The following is a 22719-nucleotide window of genomic DNA, read 5'->3' on the forward strand; positions in this document are numbered from 1 at the left end:
GCTCAGCTGGTTTCAACGATATTCACACCCGTAGCATCGAGGCCTATGTATGCATAATAAAAGAAGTTAAGGCAAATGACTACGTAAAGAAATAGCTCATTTGTACAAGTTGACTGATTAGATATTACACAAGGGTTCATCTACCATAAACCAAGATATCAAGTTAGCAACCACATCTTTTTGTTTTTTAATTCCTGAAATACAGAAATTTCTTCCATATTACTATTTGCTGACACCTTTCACAATACATGCAGACCTTAACACAGCTAAGTATAAAACTGAGTTTTGCTACACATTCATGATACAGATGAATACATCTCACATTTAAAATAACAGTTTGTCCATCCGTTATGATTAGGTTGCCAGCACTATATAAACATGCTTTCTCATAAGCCTTGTCACTCATCTTCTGGTTGATTTCTAAGTAGTAAGAGACATCCAAGGCTCAATTTATTAATAGAATAATATTAAATGTCAAGGAACTTTCAAAGTTTACAATCAAACAAACACACAAAGTCAATACGGCAACATTATTCTTTAACACATTACATGTAACAGCTTTTGCCTACTCCCAAATATATATATATATATATATTCTCTTACAGATTTGATATTATGACACATCAATATTATAAAGTGTTGAGAATACATGCAGTGAATCTATAACAACATCCTGATCGTACTATGAGACATGTAGTATTCTGGGAACTGTTAGTATCTTAAATACTTATTGGCTAGGTGCCCCAGTATTCTTATCAGGAAAATGGTGCATGCATCCCATTTTTGTAGTACATGTATGCATGCATTAGTCTAAATCTTTTGAATAACCTTAAAGTTGATACATGCAAGCCAATCTTATAAGCAGCATCTAACATTTAAGTCAGCATTTAGGTTAATAGCGACAACAAAATATGCATAGGATCAATAGGAAACAAGTCAATGCAAAGCGTAGCATCCCCATGTAGGGTACAAATGGCCTGTATACGTCAGAACAAGTTACCTCCATTGGACTATACTATAATATTACTAGGCAAGGAAGTTAACCACATTTTTACAAATATAATTAGGTGTTTTTGCATATTTAATGAGCTACGACCTTTCACCTACATACTCGGAAATTGAACTTAGGCTGTACATGTATTTTGATACCATGTACCTTCATATTAAATTTCATTAAAATTCGTCAAACATTACCTAAGTTATTGAATGCAAACCAGATTCGCATATTTAATGAGCTATGACCTTTGACCTACATACCCTATGCCGAAATCAAACTTAGCCTGTATTTTGATATCATGTACCTTCATATCAAATTTAAAGGCACACTGCCATACTTGTAGCTACTTGCTCCCTCTATATAAAAAACTGATCCATGATCCTCTTTTTCTTATGTTAAATGAGAGCTGAGTTAATGAGATAGCCACCTGTCACAGTGACCTCGATGGCTCTTCTGGCCCAGTAGTGGTGACGGTCTTTAATTAAAATCCGTCAAACATTACTGAAGTTATCGATTGGAAACCAAATTTGTTACGAAAGAACGGAAGAAAGCATTGTTCTTACACGTTGAAGAAAGCTATACAAAATTTTAGGGATTATTAGATGTACTGTAATTACTTATATACCTACATGGCATTGATAACTTGAAGTGAACAAATTCTTGACAATACAAAGAGATGAATGCACATGTGTCGAGATATGGAGCACAATACTATCCAGTACTCTTGTTCATTTAAAAGCACAATTGGCATACTTCATAAAGTTCAGTGTCACAATATAGGCAGGTTTGGTATTTGATATTAGCATCAAGCTTATGCAAGTATTTTGGCTAATTTCTTTTGACATACAACTTTTTAAATGAGGTAATTCAATGCCAGGCGTCTACTAATGGGTAATCATTCATGGCGTTCAGTGAGTTTATCTTAAATCTGCCAAAGACTTCAGGTAGTTTTTTTGTTTTAATTCACACAAAAAAAGTATACACTTACTATTTGTACATGTAATCTGGTACGGCATAGTCTCCCTATCAACTAAGCATACAAAAGTAATGCTTTACAATATAGAACACACAAATGAATTGCTATTATTTCAATAGTTTCTCATGATCTGGCATGTCATCTAACATTCAAAAGGGCATAAACCTATGTTTACAGAATTAAAATTCTTCTGGCTCTGAACAAACGATATGGAATACCACCCGAATGAAGATCCTAAGGTATCTGACCTGGCAGTGATGAGTATTATGAAACGGAGACCTTGTTAGCAGGCATGAATCCTGCATCACCTAAAGCTCTTAGTGAGACTCGTCCACTGGGGCGTATTGAAACCCAAGTTATACTGCCATGATATAAACTCATACGAAGCCATGCCTCGGGTGGAAACTGCATAGCTCTGTGATGGAAGAAATAATAAAAAAAAGAGTTTGTTACTATCATTAATCATTTCTACAAATTACAGATATTTAGTCTTTTGATAAAAAAGCACCTGAAATATAATGTCGGTATGTATATTAAATAATATGAGATAATCTATTACATATCGACCATAAAACATAGATCTGTGCTGTGTAAAAAACATTTATCTATCAATACAAATCTATATTTGTTGCATACATGTATATATTCCAATGCATTGTTTTTTTATGTGATATTTTAAACTGTAAGAATTATTTCTCAAAGAATGTTAATCCTATCCTAGGATATCATAGGATTACAGTGCAAAATGGATTTAAGATTAATTTAAGGGTTAATTTGTATATACTGCTGAATCCTAGGTTTAAGTTAGATGTTCAACCTGTACTACAAAATTGGATCCATCGCAAGAATGAACAGAAAGCCAAAATCAATCAATGTAAGCGGAGGATAAAGGAGCAAAGCATCAATAAATTAATTGGCTTCTAGTCTAGACAAAAGAGCTAGTACGGACTCTTGTCTTATTCTGGCTAGCATTGCTATAGCCCATTGTCATTAAATGGCTGGATTTACATCTACTTTCCCAAAGCCAAACACAGCCCATTAATTTTTAACACACTTTCTTTCTTTAGCTTCTGCTTGTATTGACTGACTTGAGTTTTCTATTCAGTCTTGCGATTTACTAGGACGAGAGCAAGAAGAAGAGCTCTAGGATGTCAGATTTAAGTCTGCTTGTTTTGCTGCAATTCAACCAGTGTTAAGAATGAAATATGAAGCATTCAGGTCATAAAAATCTGTGAACACACATGGAGTCACTCACAAGTAGGTACACTCTTCTTACCTGCATACAAAGTATCTGATGACATTAGCATGACATACAATGACCTCAAAGCTATTCTCGGTTTGAGCAGGGTCAGCTCTGTGAAAGTATTTCCTAAAAGCAGCCTCAATACGAGCTCCATCCTCATAGAACTGCTAGAGAAGGCCAAGATGAGGGGTCAGAAAGATGCAAGGGAGTGTTAAAGGAGAACAGAGCAGACAGATAGAAAAGTGTTAGCAACACAAGAACATCCTAAAAGATATCATAAGCTACTAACCTAGAAGGAACCTTCCTTTCCCCCTCTCTCTCTCTCACTCTCTCTCTCTCTCTCTCCCCTCTCTCTCTCCCTCTCTCTCTCCCCCTCTCTCTCTCTCTCTCTCTCTCTCTCTCTCTCTCTCTCTCTCTCCCTCCCTCCCTCTCTCTCTCTTATGTGCAAACATAAGAGGGATACATTACATAAACATGTACAACAAACATCTCAAACATAAAAGTAATGTTGTAATACAAGGGAATGAAAGATTTAAACAAGGATAAGTTTCACAACAGATTTTTTTTCCCCAAAAGATTACATATACCGTACATCAAATGGTCACAATGTACGTTGTGAAGTTATGATGGAGATTTACAGAAATGAAATGAGTAGGAAAAACAGATTAGAAAGAGAAGAAAAATCTTTAAAAGAACATCTCTGTGTTACAAAAATCCTCATTTCAAAGCTGAACAGTTTAGAACCATTGGTAGATTAATTCTTGCTTCATAGTCGCCTCATCCAGTCAAACATGTACCTGTACATGAGGCAATTAAAGCTTGCTTAAAAATCATTAGTTTGGAGTTCTCTTTGACAATCAACTTCCATGAAGTAGGTACTAATGGAGCCTAAAATAAACATGTTGATAGAGTCTCTGTTTCAGTATGGATAAATCTCCTTGAACTCTCCTTCTTCACTTTCCCACTTTTTCTTGTCTTCTGCCTCTTAACTTTTAATTCAATAATCACACTAGAAGTTTTCTCATCAAATCTATCCCACCTCTATTCACGTTTCTTGAGTGGAATTTGTAATGATGCAAGGACAAGTAAAATTGAGGGAAGATACAGTCACGATCTTACCTTTACTTCAGGTTTCCAATGACCTACTGGTGGTTCAGGAGGGATAGGAGCACCTTCTCTCAGGAGTTCACAGTATGTTTCACGAGGTATATCCGGTATCTGTGCACTGATGATGTCTGCAGTCTCTATAGCTCTAGCCATAGTGGAGTTAATGATGGTGGTGTAGGGATGGTTCAGTGCCTTCAGACGCTGTCCTGTCATTGCAGCTTGTTCCCTACCTGAAACATTTAATAATATTTATCCTGAAAGAATCGGATGTAAATTGCACCATCAAAAAAAAAATCCCACAAAATTTGGCATGTATGTACATTTAAGATCTTTGGAATCTGCAAAATGTCAGAGCTAACTATTTGAATTTCAAGAGACACACAACCTGGATACTTGAATCAATCAACATCAAAAAGTTTGGTCTTTTATACTGTTGAATACAATTGTTTACAGATGTGTATTATAAAGATCACACTCCTCCCCTACTATGAGCCACATTAACGATTCCCTCTACAGACTGTTACATGAACATGCCATTCTCCTTCTCTAAACCTAAGCTAAGTTAGGCTGAAGGCTTGTTCAGATATGAAACAGTAAACTGCGCAAAAAAGCAGTTGCATTTTTTTCCCAGTGAAAATGAATGACAACTGCAGGCAAAAAGGACTCTGTGTTATAAGATACTATGAAGCGAATCACACACACTTCAGTTTTGTTGCATCATATCTGAACAAACCTTATACGCTTAACTTAGTAAGAAGAAGTACCTACCAAGTGCAGTTAGTATCCTCTCATCATCAGTGATTCCGTCTGTATTATACTGCCCATGTCTGATGAGGATTAGATGCCTGGTTGCTGTAGGTTTCACTCCGGTAAGTTTGGTAGTTGGATCCTTAGAGTCGACCTCAGTCCTAGATGGATTTATCAAGCTTTCTGGATCTCTCCTGGCATAAAGGACGTTTCATAAAGAAATGGTAAATCAAGGTACATGTAATCATTAATCAAAGATACAGATTCTAGAAATATTTCAAATTCAAATAAGCCAAATCTTTCAAAGGATAAATGTTGGGAAATGAAATGAATAATACACTCATTTAACATTTTGTAAAAGTATTATCGTTATCTAGAATCTAGTAAGGCTTATGATTTGGTAGCTCAACATTTGGAAAAACTGAATTTCAATGAAGAAAACTTCACAATGCCAAATATTCATTTAATGTGAAACTGACTTGAGATCTATAGAACTTTATATTTCTGTACATAGTGTGTAGGTAAATCTTTATCTACTTATTTGTTGTGCTGATTGCATGAAGAGTCAGGTGGGTTAAGACGTCAACTACTGAATATTGACCGTTATTTCTTAAAGCCATAAATAAAGGGGAGGGGCTTTGTTTAGATGCCTTAATGCCCCTATTCATTCATTACTCCTAAATCTTCTTTATAAATATCCTAATGACAAATAGATAAATAGGCCTACCAGTACCAGTACTAAGTTCCTGAATCTTGCCTTTTCTTGGATCTCTTTTTCACTAAAAAGTTTTAAAAATGAATTAAGAAATAACAAGTCTAATTAGATTTTCTATCTCTAGATACCTATCTTTTATCCCCCCCCCCCTTTTTTTTTGTGAGGGGTGGGGGGAGCAGGAGCTAGGAACGATTCAAGAACTGAAGACTCACTTATCCCAGTTTGTATCCCATCTCACACTGGGGTTGTGGTTGGTAGTCCACGCCGCCAGAGCTGTGGGGAGGAATCCATCGCGCTCTCGGCGAGAATATCCAACTGCAGCTGCTCCAAACGCAACCCCGCCTGAAATGCCGAATATGAGCTTAACAGCTCTAAAACCGTGATTAAATGCTGGCATTACTCAAATGCAGTACACAAAGTGATTCAAATAATTCTTCACACACAGTAATGGGTAACAAAATCAGTCACAAAGAAGTATTTTCCACTTGAATCATTGCAGTTACGCTACCGGAAACGAAATGCTAATAAAAGATAAGACTAACTTTTGCAGTCGTTTTTGTACAACTCGGCGTGCTTTGAACTTATACGCTCGTTCAGTGAATTGTCGATTAAGATAAAACTCCTGTCAAAAATCTAAGAAATAATCCTTATCTTACACACATGTGACTAAAGGTATACGTGTGACTAGACTGCTCACATGCAAGAAATTTGTTGTTTCTCTCACATTTATGACATACAATATTAACATCCACGATGGCAGATGCATCAGTAATAGAAGAATTGATTCAATTCCTATCGGTGACAACCAGACCGGACATCAGGAACACCGCACTAGTACATGTGGAAGGGACGACTGCCACTAGAGTCGGGCGGCTTGCCATCGGGAAACAGCTCTTGCCTGTAGCCGAAACTCTGGGGGAGCTCGTCCGTTCGGAAGGGATAGACGAGTCACACAAAAAGCAGGCTTATCACATTGTCGTCAATTTATCATCTGAGGACAGCTATGCGGAGAAACTTGCCCTTGAATTGTCGTACATTTCTTATTTGCTGCAGACAATTGTTGACCCTTCGAGTCCATTTGCCAGGCAGGCATGCATGATTCTGAATAACTTAACTCGAAACAAGGCTGGAGCAGCAAGAGTTTTGACAATCCTTGAGCATGAGGAGAACCATGTTGGAATGAACAAACTGGTTGAATCATTTTGTATAGAAGGTTATAACAAGAAGAGTTCTAGTCTGGACTTTGTTGGACCCTTATTATCTAACTTGACGCAGTTGAATGAAGCGAGGGAGTTTATCTTGGACAGAGAGCGCTGTGTAGTTCAGAGACTGATTCCATTCACTCAGTATAGATTATCAATGGTCAGAAGGAGAGGAGTGGTCACAGTATTGAGGAATTGCTGCTTTGATACTGGTAAGATCTTAGCTTTAGAAAATTGTATCACATTATTGCCATGATTAGAGGATTAATTAAAAGTTTATATGAATGAAAGGAAAAAGCCAACTTCATTAGGTTTCAATTAAACCACTGTAGGTCTTTATCACATTCACAAGTCATCCCTTTGTGTTTTAGTTTGAAATTACCCCAATAATTACAACTTGTTGCTAAAGATGTCAGTTACATATATACAGTGTATTTTCATTTACAAGCTGAGGTGTGCTGAGATATTATAGAGTATCATGGTTCATACTTCTACTTCTAAATGTACATGTATTTATACTTCATCAAATAAGTATGAATTGTTATTATTCTATCTTCAAAGCTTCAGGTTGTACTTAATCCCATGATCTCTTTGACCTTTCACCCCATCAGCATGTCATGAATGGTTGCTAGGAGACCATGTGGATATCTTGCCTCATCTGTTGCTTCCATTGGCTGGTCCTGAGGAGCTGAGTGAGGAGGACATGGAAGGGTTACCAGATGACCTTCAATATCTTGAGGAGAGTAAGAAGAGAGAGGATGATCCTGATATACGTGTCATGCTCCTGGAAGCTATCTATCAAGTAAGCACTCCTTTAACTCAAGTTGTATTTTTTTTCAATTAAAATAATGTTTACTACTCCGAAAATGCAAACAAACTTGATATTTATTTTGTTTAAGAGTTCCCAAATATTATTAAACTAAAAAAATATTTAAGTGTGCATACCCCTTAAAAGGATCCCGCCCCCCCCCCAAAAAAAAGTATTTGGTGTATACATGTGTCCCCTTACTTCCTAGTGCAGTTTTGCTATGCCTAAAAAGTAATCATTGAGGATTTGTTTTCTTCAGTCAATGAATAACAATTGATCCATTGTTGTAGATCTTATAAACCAAATATTGTAGTCTAATTAAAGTTTAAACCTTATTTTAAGAAGTACGTTTGAATCAAAGCATATTGTTAGTGAGGAAGCTTGATGTTCTATCAATGTCCTTGAAACAGGGAACACGTATTCTCATGAGGATTATGATACCTTTCAATCAAAGACATGGCATCATTTCCAATCATTGGGATATGACTCAGAATATTGTATCACTCAGTTGCTCCTATGTACACATTACACAAGAAATTAGGAATTAATTTAGGCTTTTGCTTTCGATTATGTCACTTCTATTATTTCTTCACTCCTGGGCCTTGTACAATGTATTAGTCTTGGAAATAGTTGGAATTTACATCTAGTATTGATTATGCTTATTAAAGCTATCAAAGAGATTGTCACAAAATTATGTATTGAAGTTAACTTGATATTCATTGGCTAATAGAATAGCAAGCACTGAGTCCAATGACCGAGGTAAGCTGTAAAAGCGCTTAGAGACATTTGTATTAAGCGCTATATAAGCGGAATATTATTATTATTATTATTATTATTATTATGTGTGGACACACATATACAATATGTTGAAACTCAGGAGTAGTCATAGAGTCCCTTCATTATGAAAAACATATGTGATATACTCGATGACTTTTTTTTCTCTTTTCCAGCTTTGTTCCACCAAGGAAGGTCGGCGTATAGTAAAGGAGAAAAGAACGTATGTTATCCTGAGGGAGTACTATAATTGGGAAAGGGATGCTACAGTGAAGAGTCTATGTGGTAAGGTCATTGAGGTTCTCATCATGGAGGAACCACAGCCAGGAATGGAGAACATGAGGGAGGTAGAGATACCAGAGGAGGTCAAAGCTCAGCTAGATAAGATGAAAGAGATGGAGAGGCAGGAGATAGAGGAACAGGAGGGGCAGGAGAAGGACTAGAATGGAGAACCTGAGGGAGGTCGAGATACCAGAGGAGGTCAAAGCTCAGCTAGATCGGATAAAAGAGATAGAGGGTCAAGAGGGTCTGGAGGGGCCGGAGAAGGACTAGAGGAGATCAAAGCAGAGCTAGATCAGATAAAAGAGATGGAGGGTCGGGAGGGGCAGGAGAAGGACTAGAATGGAATATGATGAAATCAAGACACACTAGTCATTAGGTGGTGGTGGTGGTGGTTATTTTTTGCCTGACTGCTAAGAAAGCAGAAATGCTTGTTAGTAAGCAACCAGACGGCCGATGGCTTTAGGTCCTCTCCGAGGGACCTGGTAATGAGGATTAATGCCTTACCAAAGGGCACTAGCGCATCAACTTGGTTTCGAACCCTGGTTACCGGATTACGAGACCACTGCTCTACCGACTGAGCTATCGCGCCTCCGAGAGAAGGAGGAGCAGGAGGACAACCATTACAATCTACCGGTATTTAATTTAAATAAAGGTTGATTATTAGGAGCTCAAGACGCAACAGATACTGTAGGATGACAGATGGAAGAGCAGGAATAAGATGAAAATTAAATTCATACATTGTGTGTTGTATATAAATGGTCAATGAGAGGTAAAGGAAGGTTGAGATGGATTAAGATGAGATTAAGAAACAGATTGATCTGAAGACAGAAAAAGAAACGGAAAGAAAGAGTAAGAGTTTCAGCTGAATCACATTCAGGGGGGGGGGGGGGCAAAGTCTGATCATATGAGAGAGACAGACAGACAGGAAGTAAAGATGAGGATAATGAGATAGGAAAGATGTAGATAAAGAAGAAAAAAAGAGAAGTCTGAGATGAATTATCTGTAGAAAATCAGTTGTTATACATTACAGGATCATATGGAATGATATATACTATAGACAGAACAGCTTTATACCTCATCTAGTTATTTGTATTTCTATTGAAGATATCTTTATGTGGATTCAAATGACTGACATGGAGCCTAAGAACAACCATTACAACCACTGAGGGAAGTCTAATCTGTCAAGATGAACTGCAAAATAATAAACTTCAAATACTTGTCTTGTAAGAAGGAGTTTAATATAGGACCTTATGATAAGGCTCATCTGAACAATATACTTTTGTATCATTTAACATGTAATGTGTACCTTTCATAGTGAAACCTGTATATAAAGACCACTCAAGGGTTGCAAGAAATGTGGTCTTATAGGCAGGTGGTCTTTATGTACAGGTTTTCATGAGAAACGATTGTCAAGGGAAATGGAAAATGTGGTCTTTATATACAGGTGGTCACTAAAGCAGGTTTCACTCTACAAGTTTCCATTTGTGAGTTTTTTTCATGATTGCAAAGGACCGGTAATGATGCCATGTCATGATTAATAGCATCTCAATCCACTGCAGTTTGATTCTAATGAGAGAAAAAGAAGATTACTGAACTTTCTTGAATTTGTTTTCAATATTATTTACCCCCAAAGTATAGTACAGGTGTATATCCTTGCAACTAATTCTTACCTCCCAATAATTGTTAAAATACATGACAAATTATTTGATATTTAAGTAAGATTTTACCAGAACATTTGTTTTGTTAGTGCAGATTTACAATAGTAAACAAATATACCATGCACTGAGAGGCTCTAGTTGAAATTATGGATCGAGGTGGCAGGAAATAGTGCCATATTGTTGTTGTAATTAATTATTTTCATGTATCAGGCATAAGTGTTCATTTCTATTCCGCCCTTGTCCTTCTTTTCTAAGCGCATAGGGACTTTCTTTGTGTTAGCGATATGCGCTATACAAATAACGTTCATTATTATTATTATTTCTGTCGCACAGGAATCCATAATTTTAACTACCGGTAATGGCTTGAAATAGTGCATGATATTTTTGTTTTATATTTTTCAAACCAACCGTCATGAAAATAATAATAATAATAATAATCATGTGAACTGTCACTGAAGTAGTGTAGAGTGCAGTGAGAGCAGCGCAGATGACAGTACCGCCACTGCGACCGATAGCACATTGATCTTGATCGATCGCATATGACGTCATCCATGGTATAGTGCACTATACCATGGATGACGTCACGGATACATCATAGCAATGTTATGTTTGGTCACATGATGCTACAGTATGTTGACCAATCACTGAACAGGAATTCATTGATCAAAAATATCATATTTCCTATCAAATCTAACAATCACATTCCTTTAAAAGAATAGGTGAAACCAGTCATAAATTTCCATTCATGTGGAACCTTTTGGCTGCTTCATGGTCTATTGAAGCCTAAGGCACTGAAACTTTGTTCTCCTTAACCTGTTGAAAAAACATGTGTTTCTGCAAAGGAAAATATGATTTCATAGTTACATGAATGCTATTCACAATCTAGTTCCTGTTGGTATAATGATAGTGAAATACCTTTATTATAAATATATTATATACATAAGTATTGAATTATAAATTGTAAGTACATGTATATTTAGTCCATGTTATAATGATTGAGTACTTCAAAAGTGGTTTGACCATAAAGTTAAGCAGATAACACAAAGAAAAATAATGTGAATTGCCTATTTGTAATGAGTAAACACTTGGGTTGGAGAGGAGAAATGGTGATTATAGGGTATTAGTAGAAAGAGAGAGGAAATAGATAGATAGAGAGAGAGAGAGAGAGAGAGAGAGAAGTGGTAAAAGAATGGAGGGAAAGAAAGTTAAAGAGAGAAAGAAGAGACAGATCAACAGCTAAATCATGTAAAATGAAGAAGTGACGAGTACATCGCAATGTGAGGGACATACACCCAGACACGCAATGAGAAGGTGAGAGATGATTTTAAGTAAGATGACAGAATTTACTTAATTAAAGAAGAGTGTTTCCAAAGAAATTATTCACAAAATCTTCCTTTGTTCCTCATCATTTAACTGGGCCCCTCTAATTCTCACCATTTACTTACCACTTATATCGTTTAACCACCACAAAGCAGTACTCTCGATCAAAAACTTATTTGTTTATGTTCCTTTTCATGAATTTGCTTTTGAAATATGGTATTTTCAAATTACATTAATACATATTTAATGCTTATTATTCACAAGACATGCTATGCATCGAATACCCGGAACTTGCAATTTAATTATTTATCACATTAATTATATACAAAAACACCTCATTGATAATGCGGACAGTGTGGTCATAAGCTATTTGTAATCTTTATTTGAATACTACTCTACTTTTGATGAAACAAACTTTTGCCACCGTGTAAGCATCTCAAATGAAAAAAGCTTATGATGTGATTCAAATTACCTCTTTTCACGGCCTAAAACTTAAGTTCATCATGCTAATGAAGAATAAGCAATACACGCCCTCACAAGACTGCCAGGGTCTTAACCTATATAAGTATGCGATAAACTTCTTTCTAAGCCCCTCATCGATTGGAAGAAAGTTTATCACCCGTGGTTAGAGCAAACAAGGTACCATTACTTAGAAAGCAAACAGAAAGCAAGCATGCATGGCAACATTGTATACACATTGATTATAACAAACTTGTAACTGTTATCTAATCGACACTAAGTCCTCCCATGACGCTCAATATTTTATTTTAAATGTTCTGGACGAGCATTGGGGTTATATTGAGCCACAGATTTGAGGAAGGTGATGGGGCGGGGGGGGGGGAGGAAGAATCGAACGCAAAGGAGGGGGAGGCTTTGCCTTTTACAGTAGACATTTGTTTTTGCATTCATGGCGACGGCCTTTAAAGAATTATCTTTCTTTATTTAACTAATTATTCACTATACATATTCTTCTTATTTTATTTTCTTATTTCTTTTCCCGCAAATTTCCGGGTAAGGGGATTGAGGACATTCTCCACAAGCCTACCAAGCCCCCCCCCCCCCCCCTCCCCTGTACCGTTATTCCCAGTGGCAGATCCAGGGGGTCGGGCCCCCTCTCCTGGGGGAAAACAGGTAAAAACACATTTATTTTACCTTTTTTCGGGAAGATGGTCCCCCTCCCCTGGCGCCCAAGGGGGGGGGGGGTGCGAATTTTCAATTTTTCGAGGGCAAAAAAAAAGTAGCGCTCACAACCCCTCCCCCCCCCCCCTTGTTACATTGGTTTATACGTCTACATTATGAATACATTTTCAGGGATGATTTCAATATTTGTTTAACTTTATACACCATACAAGATATTGCTTAAGCATCATACTTTCCATGCAGCTGGGTGTGATGGTCTGTAAAATTATTTGCGAGCGTATAAAGAGGAAAAAACCTAATCCTTATGAGATAATAAGCACATTCTCAAAACGGTAGACCGAAAAGGCCTTTGAGAAGTAACATAAGTATATCATCTACAAATGCGTGCGAGCGTAGCGAGTGCATGAGCTTTGGGGAAATTGCTATTAGTCGCTTGAAATTAGGGGCGCGTTTAATGATGAGTGGAAAAGGGGACACTTATCCAAAGTCCAATGGCTTCTATTGGTAAATCAATAATGATAAATCAAAATCGATTTTAGCAACTGTCCACCAAAAAAAGTATATTCTAATCTCAATTGCATTAACTTCATCACATAGATCACTTGAAAGAAAAGGACCATTTGTCAAAGTACAAAGAGTAATTATCAGAGGTGAAAATGGGGCACTTCTTACACCTTCAAAAAGAGGCACTCACCAGGGATAAAAAAAAAAAAAAAATCAGTCATGAGAATAGGAAATGGGCATTTGTCGACGGAAAAGGGGCCCCCATCAGATTTTGATAGGGGCATTTATGAAAAGGGGATAGGTTCCTTATTAGAAAGGAAAAGTGGCACGTATTATTGTTAAACGTGAAATTATCAGAGGTGAAAAGAGGCTTATCGCACCTGAAAATGGGCAACGACCAGATATGAAAAGGGGCCTTTATGTGAATGAAAAAGGGAAATTTATAATAAATGAAAATGTGCATTTTTTGTAGGGGCATTTATAAGAGGTGAAGAGGGTATTTATGAAAAGGGGCTAGGGACCTTATTATAAAGTAAAAGGGGCACGTATCGGTGAAAAGAGGCACTTATTGCACCTGAAGATGGGCACCGATCATATTTTAAAGGGGCATTTATCGGAGGTAAAAAGGAGTAACTTCTCGTACCTGAAAAGGGTCATTTACCAGAGATAAAAAGGTGCATTTATGAGAAGGGAAGGGGCTTTTTTAACGTGGGCAACTTTTCATTGGGAAAAAGGGCACTTATTTATTAGAAAGGTAAAGGGGCACATGTGAAAATATAGGTGCGCTTATCCGAGTTGAATTGGAGGTAGTCATTAAAGGGTAAGGGGCACTTCTTACAAAGGAAAAGGGGCACTTGTCACAGTAAAAGAGGCACCTCACAGATTTGAATAGGGCACTTTAATATCAAAAGTGAAAAAAGGCAATTCTCATACCTGTAAAGGGGCACTTACTATAGAGATTAAGAAGGGCACTTATAAGAATGAAAAATGGACACTTTTTGCAAAGGAAAATGGGAACTTGTCGAAGGAAAAGGGGCATGTGTGAAAATAAATGGGGCACTTATCAGAGGTGAAAAGGGGAAGGGGCACTTTTATCAATTGATAGGGGAACTTGTCAAAGTAAAAGGGGCACTATTCCTATGTAAAAAGGGGCACTTCTTACAAAGTTAAAGGAGCACTTTTTCTATGTAAAAAGGGCACTTTTCAGGTGCTTGAAAAAGTGGTGGGGGCACTGTGCCCCCTCTGCCCCCCCCCCCCCCCCAGGAGGGCCGCCTCTGCATGTAGTCAACATTCTCTGCAGCATTTTCAAGTGAACCTTTAAGATTTGGCATAGACAAACCAGTTTTATGCTGGAAAACATCAACCGATGACTTTTTTTTTTAGCATATCTCTTCCATGCAATTGAATGTTAATGGCTTTACTATACAATTCAAGCTATATTCGATTAAAGTTTCCGCCGATATCTTGCTGTATTTAAAACCTTATTTACATCAATATCCCGAAAATTTGCAGCTGAATTTATTTATTCATGTGGTTAGTTTTCTTTGTTTTAAACCCAGGGTTGCCGTGTCAGTGTTCTTATCATGGCCCTGCCTACACAAACACAATCATGGAATGTAATATAACGCTATAACTGTCAGATAAAGAATGAAAAAAAGATGTCAATAATGACTAAAATAATATAATACGTCCCTTCTACGATGGTCAAAACTAATAAATAAAACGCATATCGTCTTTGAAACACAGGCAAACAGTAAACCTCATTGATTATTCAGTAGCCTTTATTCATTACAAATCAATTCAATACAAAGAATAAGTTGACGCTACACGTATATTTCTGAAGGTTGAACACAACCATTTCTATTCCGTCGACGAGAGAGACGTACACAGGGGCTACCCCCCGACCGCGATCGTTATAGTTTCTAAGGGTGACGACCCCTTTGTATTCGTCGTTATATATGCCCCTGTAGGGGTCTCGGTCATGTAGAAATACCGCTAGCATGTGTGACCACAGGTTTTCCAGACACCCACTAAACGAGGATTTCTTCTGAAGCCAAAATACACCATAATTAGGATTTCGCGTGGTTATTCCCGAATTCACACCCTAAACGGGTATTTTACAAAAGTGTTCTCCTAAACAAATTTTGTAAAAATTTTAACCTCTTGAGCATTTTGAAGTGCGACAAGGATTAGGCCTACCATTTAAGTTGTTAACAATTAATGTAAAATAAATCAAATTGCGCTTCTGATGTAAAATTCACAATGTAAACATTTTATTTCAATAGAGAAGCAATAATAGTAACCTGTACACTTCCAAATGGATTTTATGCACAGCCATCATAAGACCCTTCTTTGAATACAAGAATTACATTTCAAATTTGATCTATATTATATCAAGTACATGTAGTGTTTGCAAAAAGTACACAATGTACAATGAACAGTTATTATTCTACTATGCAAAAAAATATCAATGTATAGTGCCTGAGAAACACACGTACAAATTTACCCTATATGTCAATGACACCCATCCATATCAGCACAAGGCATTTAATATAATTATAAAAGAAAATTGATGACTTCTGTATAAATAATATAATAAATTTCGCCTTTTCTTTCTTTACACAGACAAAGCACACCAATCAGTACCATTAGAATCTTACTTATTGCTACAAAATACAACATGTATTCAATTCAAGGTTTATTAAAAGCATCAACATTTTGAGCCAGGAGATTACAAAATAATACGGGTTGGTATTCCTCTGGCTCTCAACAGAGAGTTGACATTGTTATGTTTTATGTTATTTGTAGTTATTTGTTTATGATAGGTTTATGACATGTCAATGTATTGTTATATTTTATACAAACTGCGAGTCGTAAGAAGATTTGTATGCCTTCCCTTTATTTGTGCATGAAAATAAATAATAAAATTCAAATCAATTTCAATTCAATTTCTTAGATTGAGACGAGCATATCAAGAATAAAATCGGTCAATAATAAAAAGAGACAAATAGCTTCCTATACATGTTGTGGTCGTATTTATTATATTTTCTCAGGTGCCCTTTCTTTTTCATTGGTTGTAAAAAAGTTTCAATCATAATCATTATACAGCAAAAATGCTTTTTAATAATGGTTTGTTCTCCGTTATGTTATTCTTTAATATCATCATTTTAATTAGTTTATTTGTCTGTTGAGAGAGCATGTAAAACATGCTTGTATATAAGTTGCCAGTGTACCCATGGCTATAATCATGGAACATGGTAATTAATACGTGAGCATCAACTTTGTGATCTCAAAACAATTGCTTTACAACTGAGCTCTTTTCGTTTTTTTAAATATCAACAAGATTGTTGACTGATTATCAAGACTTGGGTTGTAAAAAAACTGTATCAGTTCCTTCTAAATCTACTTCAATATTAATTAGACCAACACAAAACCATCTGCCTCATTTACATGTTCATGATTATGCCGCACTATAAGCACACGGTAAAACACAATCCTGATATTGCTGTAAATGAATGTTATTGTATGTCTTGAGATGGGGCTATTACGATGAAACATCCTTTATATCACCTTTTGTTTTCATGATCACCGCTGAACCATAAAATGTACTATTTTCCAATAGACTGCAAGTGGTCAAACATGATGATGAAACTTGGTTGTGACGTCATCACATCCCATAGGAAGGCATCACAACTCTGAGTTGTTAGATACGTCCGCAATCAAAAAGGGGTTTTATCTTCTGTAATCTAACTACAGCCAAAAACATACCATAACAGCCCCTATAGTGTTTACACCCCCACCGATGAGTTTTGTTGATCATTATAAGTACACATACAATCAATCGTGTCTCTTAGACCCCGGGTAAACACATCTGCACACCCAGTGCTCACCATTAATTATTCATATCACGAGCTTAGGAAGCTTCGTAATCAATATAAAACGACGATGGACTCGGTACTCGATTCTGTATATTCTTGTATTGTGGCATTTTTTATGTTGTATAATCCTACTTCGAACACATTTTTAAACGAAGTTTGGGGGTTATAAATTTAAATATACAAATTTAGCAAATTTATTTAACATTCATGACGACGATGATCATGAAGAACATATTGAGCTACGAGGTACCTAGTGGCTACTAGTATTTCTACCATTATGAAAATCTAGGCGCTGCGTTGGCAAGTTAAACCCTCAACAAAATAACACACACCGCGATATCTACTACGCGATTTCTTGAGATATCAAGTTCAAGTTCAGTATTTATTTAATTCCATAGTAAAAAAAAAAACAGTGACATCAAAATATTACTTTTACATAAATATGATTAACATAGTACAATATTGACAGTAAAAACAAACAAATATGAATTAGGTTGCTGTATAAAAACCCTAGAGGGTTTGTCTGGACAGCCACCAGAAAAAAAAAACAGTATAGGAATCATACAAATGATATATGGTATTTGAATAAACAATAACAAAACAAAACAAAAAAAAATCAAAGTAGAACATAAGCAAAAACAAAAACATACTTGTAGACCGCACAACCCTAAACAGTCAATCAATGTAAAAACTTCGTCTGTTATCGCATGAATTTCACTTGGATTTAGGAAAAAGCAGAAAGTTATTTGCTGTTAAAGACATTACAAAAGAGGACAGTAAAGAACGTCTGTACATAATTATTAAGCGTACATTTTCACATTAGTATTTCATAAAAAGAGTATGTCCAGCAAATGCATTCTCTTGAATGTGATTTATGTTATGGTAGCCTAAAGTCGTCCTTGATGACACTTAAATTACTTTTTAAATTACTTCAATGCTGTCTCGTAATGATCTCTACATTAGGAATGCTGCAATATCGTGTAAAAGATAACTGATTAAAATGTTTAATTGTAACTTTTGCACGTATTGGATATATTTGATATTTGAATTCTACTTCAGAACATCAATGGAGATACTTTTAGAAATATGGCACTGATTTATATTCTTTCCGCCATAGTATACTTGTAAATAAAATTAAAAGAAAAGCACAAGCGACACACGCAAACTCACAACACACACCTACATACGCACAACCAGGGGCGGCGATCCCGGGGGGGGGGGGGGCGGGGGACACGTCCCCCCCCCCCTCGATTTTTGTAGGGGGAGATCGTCCCCCCCCCCCCCTGTAAATTTGAAGAAGTGCTAACATAATAATGTACAGCAAATACTGACTAAAGACTGCAACACACTATTAGGCTTTGGAGGGTCCAAGAGTGCAGCGTTTAGACTTAAAAATTAAGCGTTTAGATATAAAAATGTAAAAATCTTCTGGCTCAGGAGCTATGCTCCCTTGCATAATATCCTTTAAAATGTTCAAGTAAAATATTGTAGAAAGTAAAGTGTGAAAAAAAAATTGTTTCTTTTCATACTACTAAAGTTTTTCTAAGGAATATAATTTTGTAATGCAACAAAACCTGTGAGGGAGTAGTCACTTTCGTCACCTTCACCCCTCTCGTTCACTATGCTCACTCACTCGGGCTTGGGGCAGTATCCCCCCCCCCCCCGATAAAATTCAAAAGTGGTTTATTTCTAATTCGATACCAGTGACAAATTTACAAATGTTGCTGAAATGGCTTGATTTTCTCTGAGCTTCCGGGGGCTTTGCCCTCTTAGCCCCACTAATGGCCCTATAAGGCCCCCTGGTTGCTCAGCTGACCATAATTAAATGCCTAAAACACCTGAGCTTCCGTGGGCTCCGCCCCATGGGCCCCACCAGGGCCCTAAGCGGGCTACTGGAAGCTCACCTAACCATGTGCAAAGGCCTTCTGGGGGCTTCGCCCCCCTGGACCCCACTCCAATTTGTGACCTGCATTCAAGTGACACAAATAAGGTATCAAAATATGCTCATCTGACCCTTATTAAATGCCTAAAAACCTGACCCCCGCCGGGGCTTTGCCCTAGGATCCCACGCCGATTTACGCTCCACTTCCTTTGCCCTATCTGATCGTAAATACTTTAGCCCCCACCCCCCCCCCCCCTCCCACTTCTAAAAACGTTCCGCGGGGCCTGCTATAACATGTAAGAGCGGTGATGATTCGGATCCCCCCCCCCAAAAAAAAAGGTTTTTGCTTATGACGTCACTCCCCCTCGTTCCTCGCGTTTCGTCCCCCCCCCCTCCCCCCCGGTCATGAATACCGTGTTTACACAGTGATCCGCATCGAGGGTTGAAGCCGGGTTGAAGCAGCGAGGGGGTTGAAGCCGGGTTGAAGCCTACAGTTTTATGTGTGTAAACGGGATCCCAGTGAGGATTTAAGCCGGGTTGAAGCCGCCTTTTGAATCCACCAGAATTGCAGGTCTCAACCCGCCTCGCGGCTTCAACCCTGCAATAATTGTATGTCGTGTAAACGGGATCTGATCCGCCTCGAGGGTTGAAGCCATGTGGGCCGACGTAAAAGTATAAATAGGCCGCGCGTGCTACATGATCTTGAAATTTTCCACATGAAATTTTGTAAGCAAGCCCTTTCTGTCAACAAAACAACTGCAAATTGTATGGTACTTGGTGAATTGGGGAGGCTTAAACTTGAGAAATATATCGAAAGCAGAATGATAAACTTCTGGTGTAGGATTGTACATAGTTGACAGGATAAATTTTCTGGTAAGGTGTATATTATCTTAAAATTACTCTTTGAGAAGAATATATATCAGGCACCTTGGTTAAAAAAAATCAAGCTGACTCTGGACAATATGGGGATGTCTAATTTATGGGAAATTTGTGAAAATACTAGCTATGAGTGGGTCAAACAAACTGTGGAACGTCGATTGAGAGATTCTCATGCTCAGTATTGGTCTGCTTGTATGTACGATAATTCGCATTGTGTTTACTATCGAATCTTCAAACATTCTTTATGTTTATAAAGATACTTAATCGATCTCATTAAAAGAGATCGGACAATATTAAGTCGTTTTCGCTGTGGCAATCATTACCTTTCAATTGTAGCTGGTAGATATTCAAATACTCAAATACAAGGGAAATGAGGCTATGTACGCTGTGCAATTTGCAATCGCTTGGGGATGAGTTTCATTACTTGTTTGTATGCCCTACCTTTCGTTCAGAAAGAAAATTGTTCATCGATAAATATTTTATTGAAAGACCAAATACACTGAAAATGGGTCAGCTTTTTAAATCCAATAATGTACAAACACGTTTAAAACACCTACATACGCACACTACACATTGCAGATTTTATGCGAGGATGCTTTTCACTTTGCGATCTTTGTGAAATATGTAATTCGCAAGATACTGCTATTTTTTCCTTCGATTATTTCATTCTTCGTATTAAGTCTACATATACATTTTCATTCTAAATGTTTAACTGAAAAAGCACATTACACTAAGCAACTTAAAATTTTCCTGATAAGTAATCCATCCTTTACAACATTCACATATAGGTAGATACACTTTTTTCCCTGTCTTTGATATTTTTCTCCCTCTTCTTTCTCGTTATTGGTACCACTTCATCATTTTTATATAATATTGACTGGCCTCGAGGGGTATATCAGAAATATTGACCAAGCTCAGATCATATTACCCCGAGTCGAAAGACGAGGGCAATATGGTCTTAGCGCGGTCAATATTTCTGATATCCCCCGAAAGTAAAGCCAGTCAATATTTGTATTGTTATCCAAATCAGACATCTAGAGCAAATACAGAAATCCACCTTGACAATCTCAAAGAACTGAACAAACTTTGTCAAACCAGCACTGTGCATCCAGTGCTTGACGAAATCTTCGGTACACTGCAAACAGTGTGCAGTTGGTGTGATTATTACGTCACAATAGAGTGCGCGTAAAGTGCGCAGGTTCTCGTACGCATAATAGATGCGCAATGAAAATGACAAAATACGGCGTGGTCAATACAAGATGCCCGGCCGGATGCGAGACCGTGGAAAATACCAAAGTATATTTTCACTCGTCTCTACACACAAAGTCTATACGAGCAGGGAGACCAAGGAAAATACAAAGAATATACCCCTCCGTTCCCACTGCTTGTGAAAACTAGGGCAATACGGTATTGTAAATGACCAGCTCAGATGTCTGATACGGGTAATAATACCTTATATTTACTTTTAAGTTTTAATTGTATAATATTTTTGTATTATTGGGGGTAGATCTCGACAAATCATTTTTGATTTTTTGACTACCCCTTCCACATTATTTTGTCCTCAAGCGACAGGGCTGATTTCTCAATTCTTTCTTTATGAAATGAAGGGTTAGGGTTAGGGTTAGGGTTAGTCGTTTTATATATGATGTACATGTTCTATTATTGTATTGTATGTATGTATTTAATTTCATGTATCTATTTATGTTTTGCATTTGTGGAGAAATAAATTGAATTGAATTGAAATTGAATTGAATTTAATTGAATTGAAAATTGAACTTTTGGTTGCATTTTTAAATATTCATTATACCGATCGACGCTTGTACAAAATACCTGATTAAAGTTTTTAGGTTCAACACTCATTAAGGTGTGTAACAGAACGTAATGATACCCATGAAACGTAGTAAACTTCGTGTCAAATCATTCTAGCTTTAGAAGCTTTAACAAAAATACATGTATACTAATCAGAAGGGATACAAGTAAATAAACATAATGTACGGTTATATGCAAGTTATATCTTTAAAGCGTTTGACTAGGGTGATCCGTCAACACAAACCACGCTTTCTTTGCTGAGATTGAACATATTTATATCAAAATCGAAATCTTGCTCTTTTTTGTAACTAGTTTAGGAATTGAAAGAATACACAAAAAGAAGGTTTCGCTTTTTTGGAAGATTGTATCCAAATTAATTGATACTTTGTTTAATTTTAAAATCCTTTTGAACGAAGAAATTCTTTTAATAGGTTATGAAATAGAGAGAAGAGAAATGAATCTTGTCAATCTTATTTTAAACTTCGCTCAATTTATTATCTATAGGAACTATATTAGAGAATGTTTTGGAAGTGAAAAGCACAGGAAACATGCTGTATATTGGATAAAAGAATTAAAGGTGGAAATTCGCACCTATCTCAATATGAAATGTAATCAAAAGAAATTCGATACAAACGAAGTTACAAAAGTTACAAAAATGTTTTCATTATTTTAGTTAGTGATTATGTCACATTAGTTTCATGTTACAATTGCATGAATTTTGTATTTAAACACTGTTGTAAATAGCTGTTATTTTATGATATGAACAAATAAAGTCCCTCGAAAGAGGATAAATAGAAG

General features: G+C 36.8%; 2 protein-coding genes across 3 annotated transcripts; one reads left to right on the forward strand and one right to left on the reverse strand.

Moving 5' to 3' along the window:
* Positions 1 to 1897: 1897 nt before the first annotated feature.
* LOC115918266 (serine/threonine-protein phosphatase PGAM5, mitochondrial-like) lies at positions 1898 to 6332 on the reverse strand. Of its 2 annotated transcripts, none has more exons than XM_030971972.1 (5): positions 5998 to 6332; positions 5092 to 5264; positions 4336 to 4553; positions 3250 to 3380; positions 1898 to 2388 (listed from the first exon to the last, which is right to left on the reverse strand). In XM_030971972.1, exons 1-5 carry the CDS (start codon positions 6180 to 6182, stop codon positions 2238 to 2240), a joined length of 858 nt encoding a protein of 285 aa, XP_030827832.1. In that variant the 5' UTR covers positions 6183 to 6332; the 3' UTR covers positions 1898 to 2237. The 2 variants fall into 2 exon arrangements, with proteins under 2 accessions (XP_030827832.1, XP_030827827.1); XM_030971967.1 differs by having other exon boundaries at positions 3250 to 3383.
* An 81-nt stretch (positions 6333 to 6413) lies between these two features.
* LOC588356 (protein HGH1 homolog) lies at positions 6414 to 9323 on the forward strand. Its single transcript, XM_788046.4, has 3 exons — positions 6414 to 7199; positions 7599 to 7789; positions 8746 to 9323. Exons 1-3 carry the CDS (start codon positions 6539 to 6541, stop codon positions 9010 to 9012), a joined length of 1119 nt encoding a protein of 372 aa, XP_793139.1. The 5' UTR covers positions 6414 to 6538; the 3' UTR covers positions 9013 to 9323.
* The last annotated feature ends 13396 nt before the right edge of the window (positions 9324 to 22719 follow it).

This window comes from Strongylocentrotus purpuratus, unplaced genomic scaffold, assembly GCF_000002235.5.
Source record: "Strongylocentrotus purpuratus isolate Spur 01 unplaced genomic scaffold, Spur_5.0 spur5_contig_862, whole genome shotgun sequence".
Lineage (NCBI taxonomy): Eukaryota > Metazoa > Echinodermata > Echinoidea > Camarodonta > Strongylocentrotidae > Strongylocentrotus > Strongylocentrotus purpuratus.

Coding starts and splice junctions, on each gene's coding strand:
- LOC588356 (XM_788046.4), top strand. CDS start 6,539: ATGGCAGATGCATCAGTAATAGAAGAATTGATTCAATTCCTATCGGTG. Junction 7,200..7,598: donor GAATTGCTGCTTTGATACTG/GTAAGATCTTAG, acceptor TCACCCCATCAG/CATGTCATGAATGGTTGCTA. Junction 7,790..8,745: donor TCCTGGAAGCTATCTATCAA/GTAAGCACTCCT, acceptor TCTCTTTTCCAG/CTTTGTTCCACCAAGGAAGG.
- LOC115918266 (XM_030971967.1), bottom strand. CDS start 6,182: ATGCCAGCATTTAATCACGGTTTTAGAGCTGTTAAGCTCATATTCGGC. Junction 3,384..4,335: donor ATTGGAAACCTGAAGTAAAG/GTAAGATCGTGA, acceptor GGCCTTCTCTAG/CAGTTCTATGAGGATGGAGC. Junction 2,389..3,249: donor ATCAGATACTTTGTATGCAG/GTAAGAAGAGTG, acceptor CTTCCATCACAG/AGCTATGCAGTTTCCACCCG.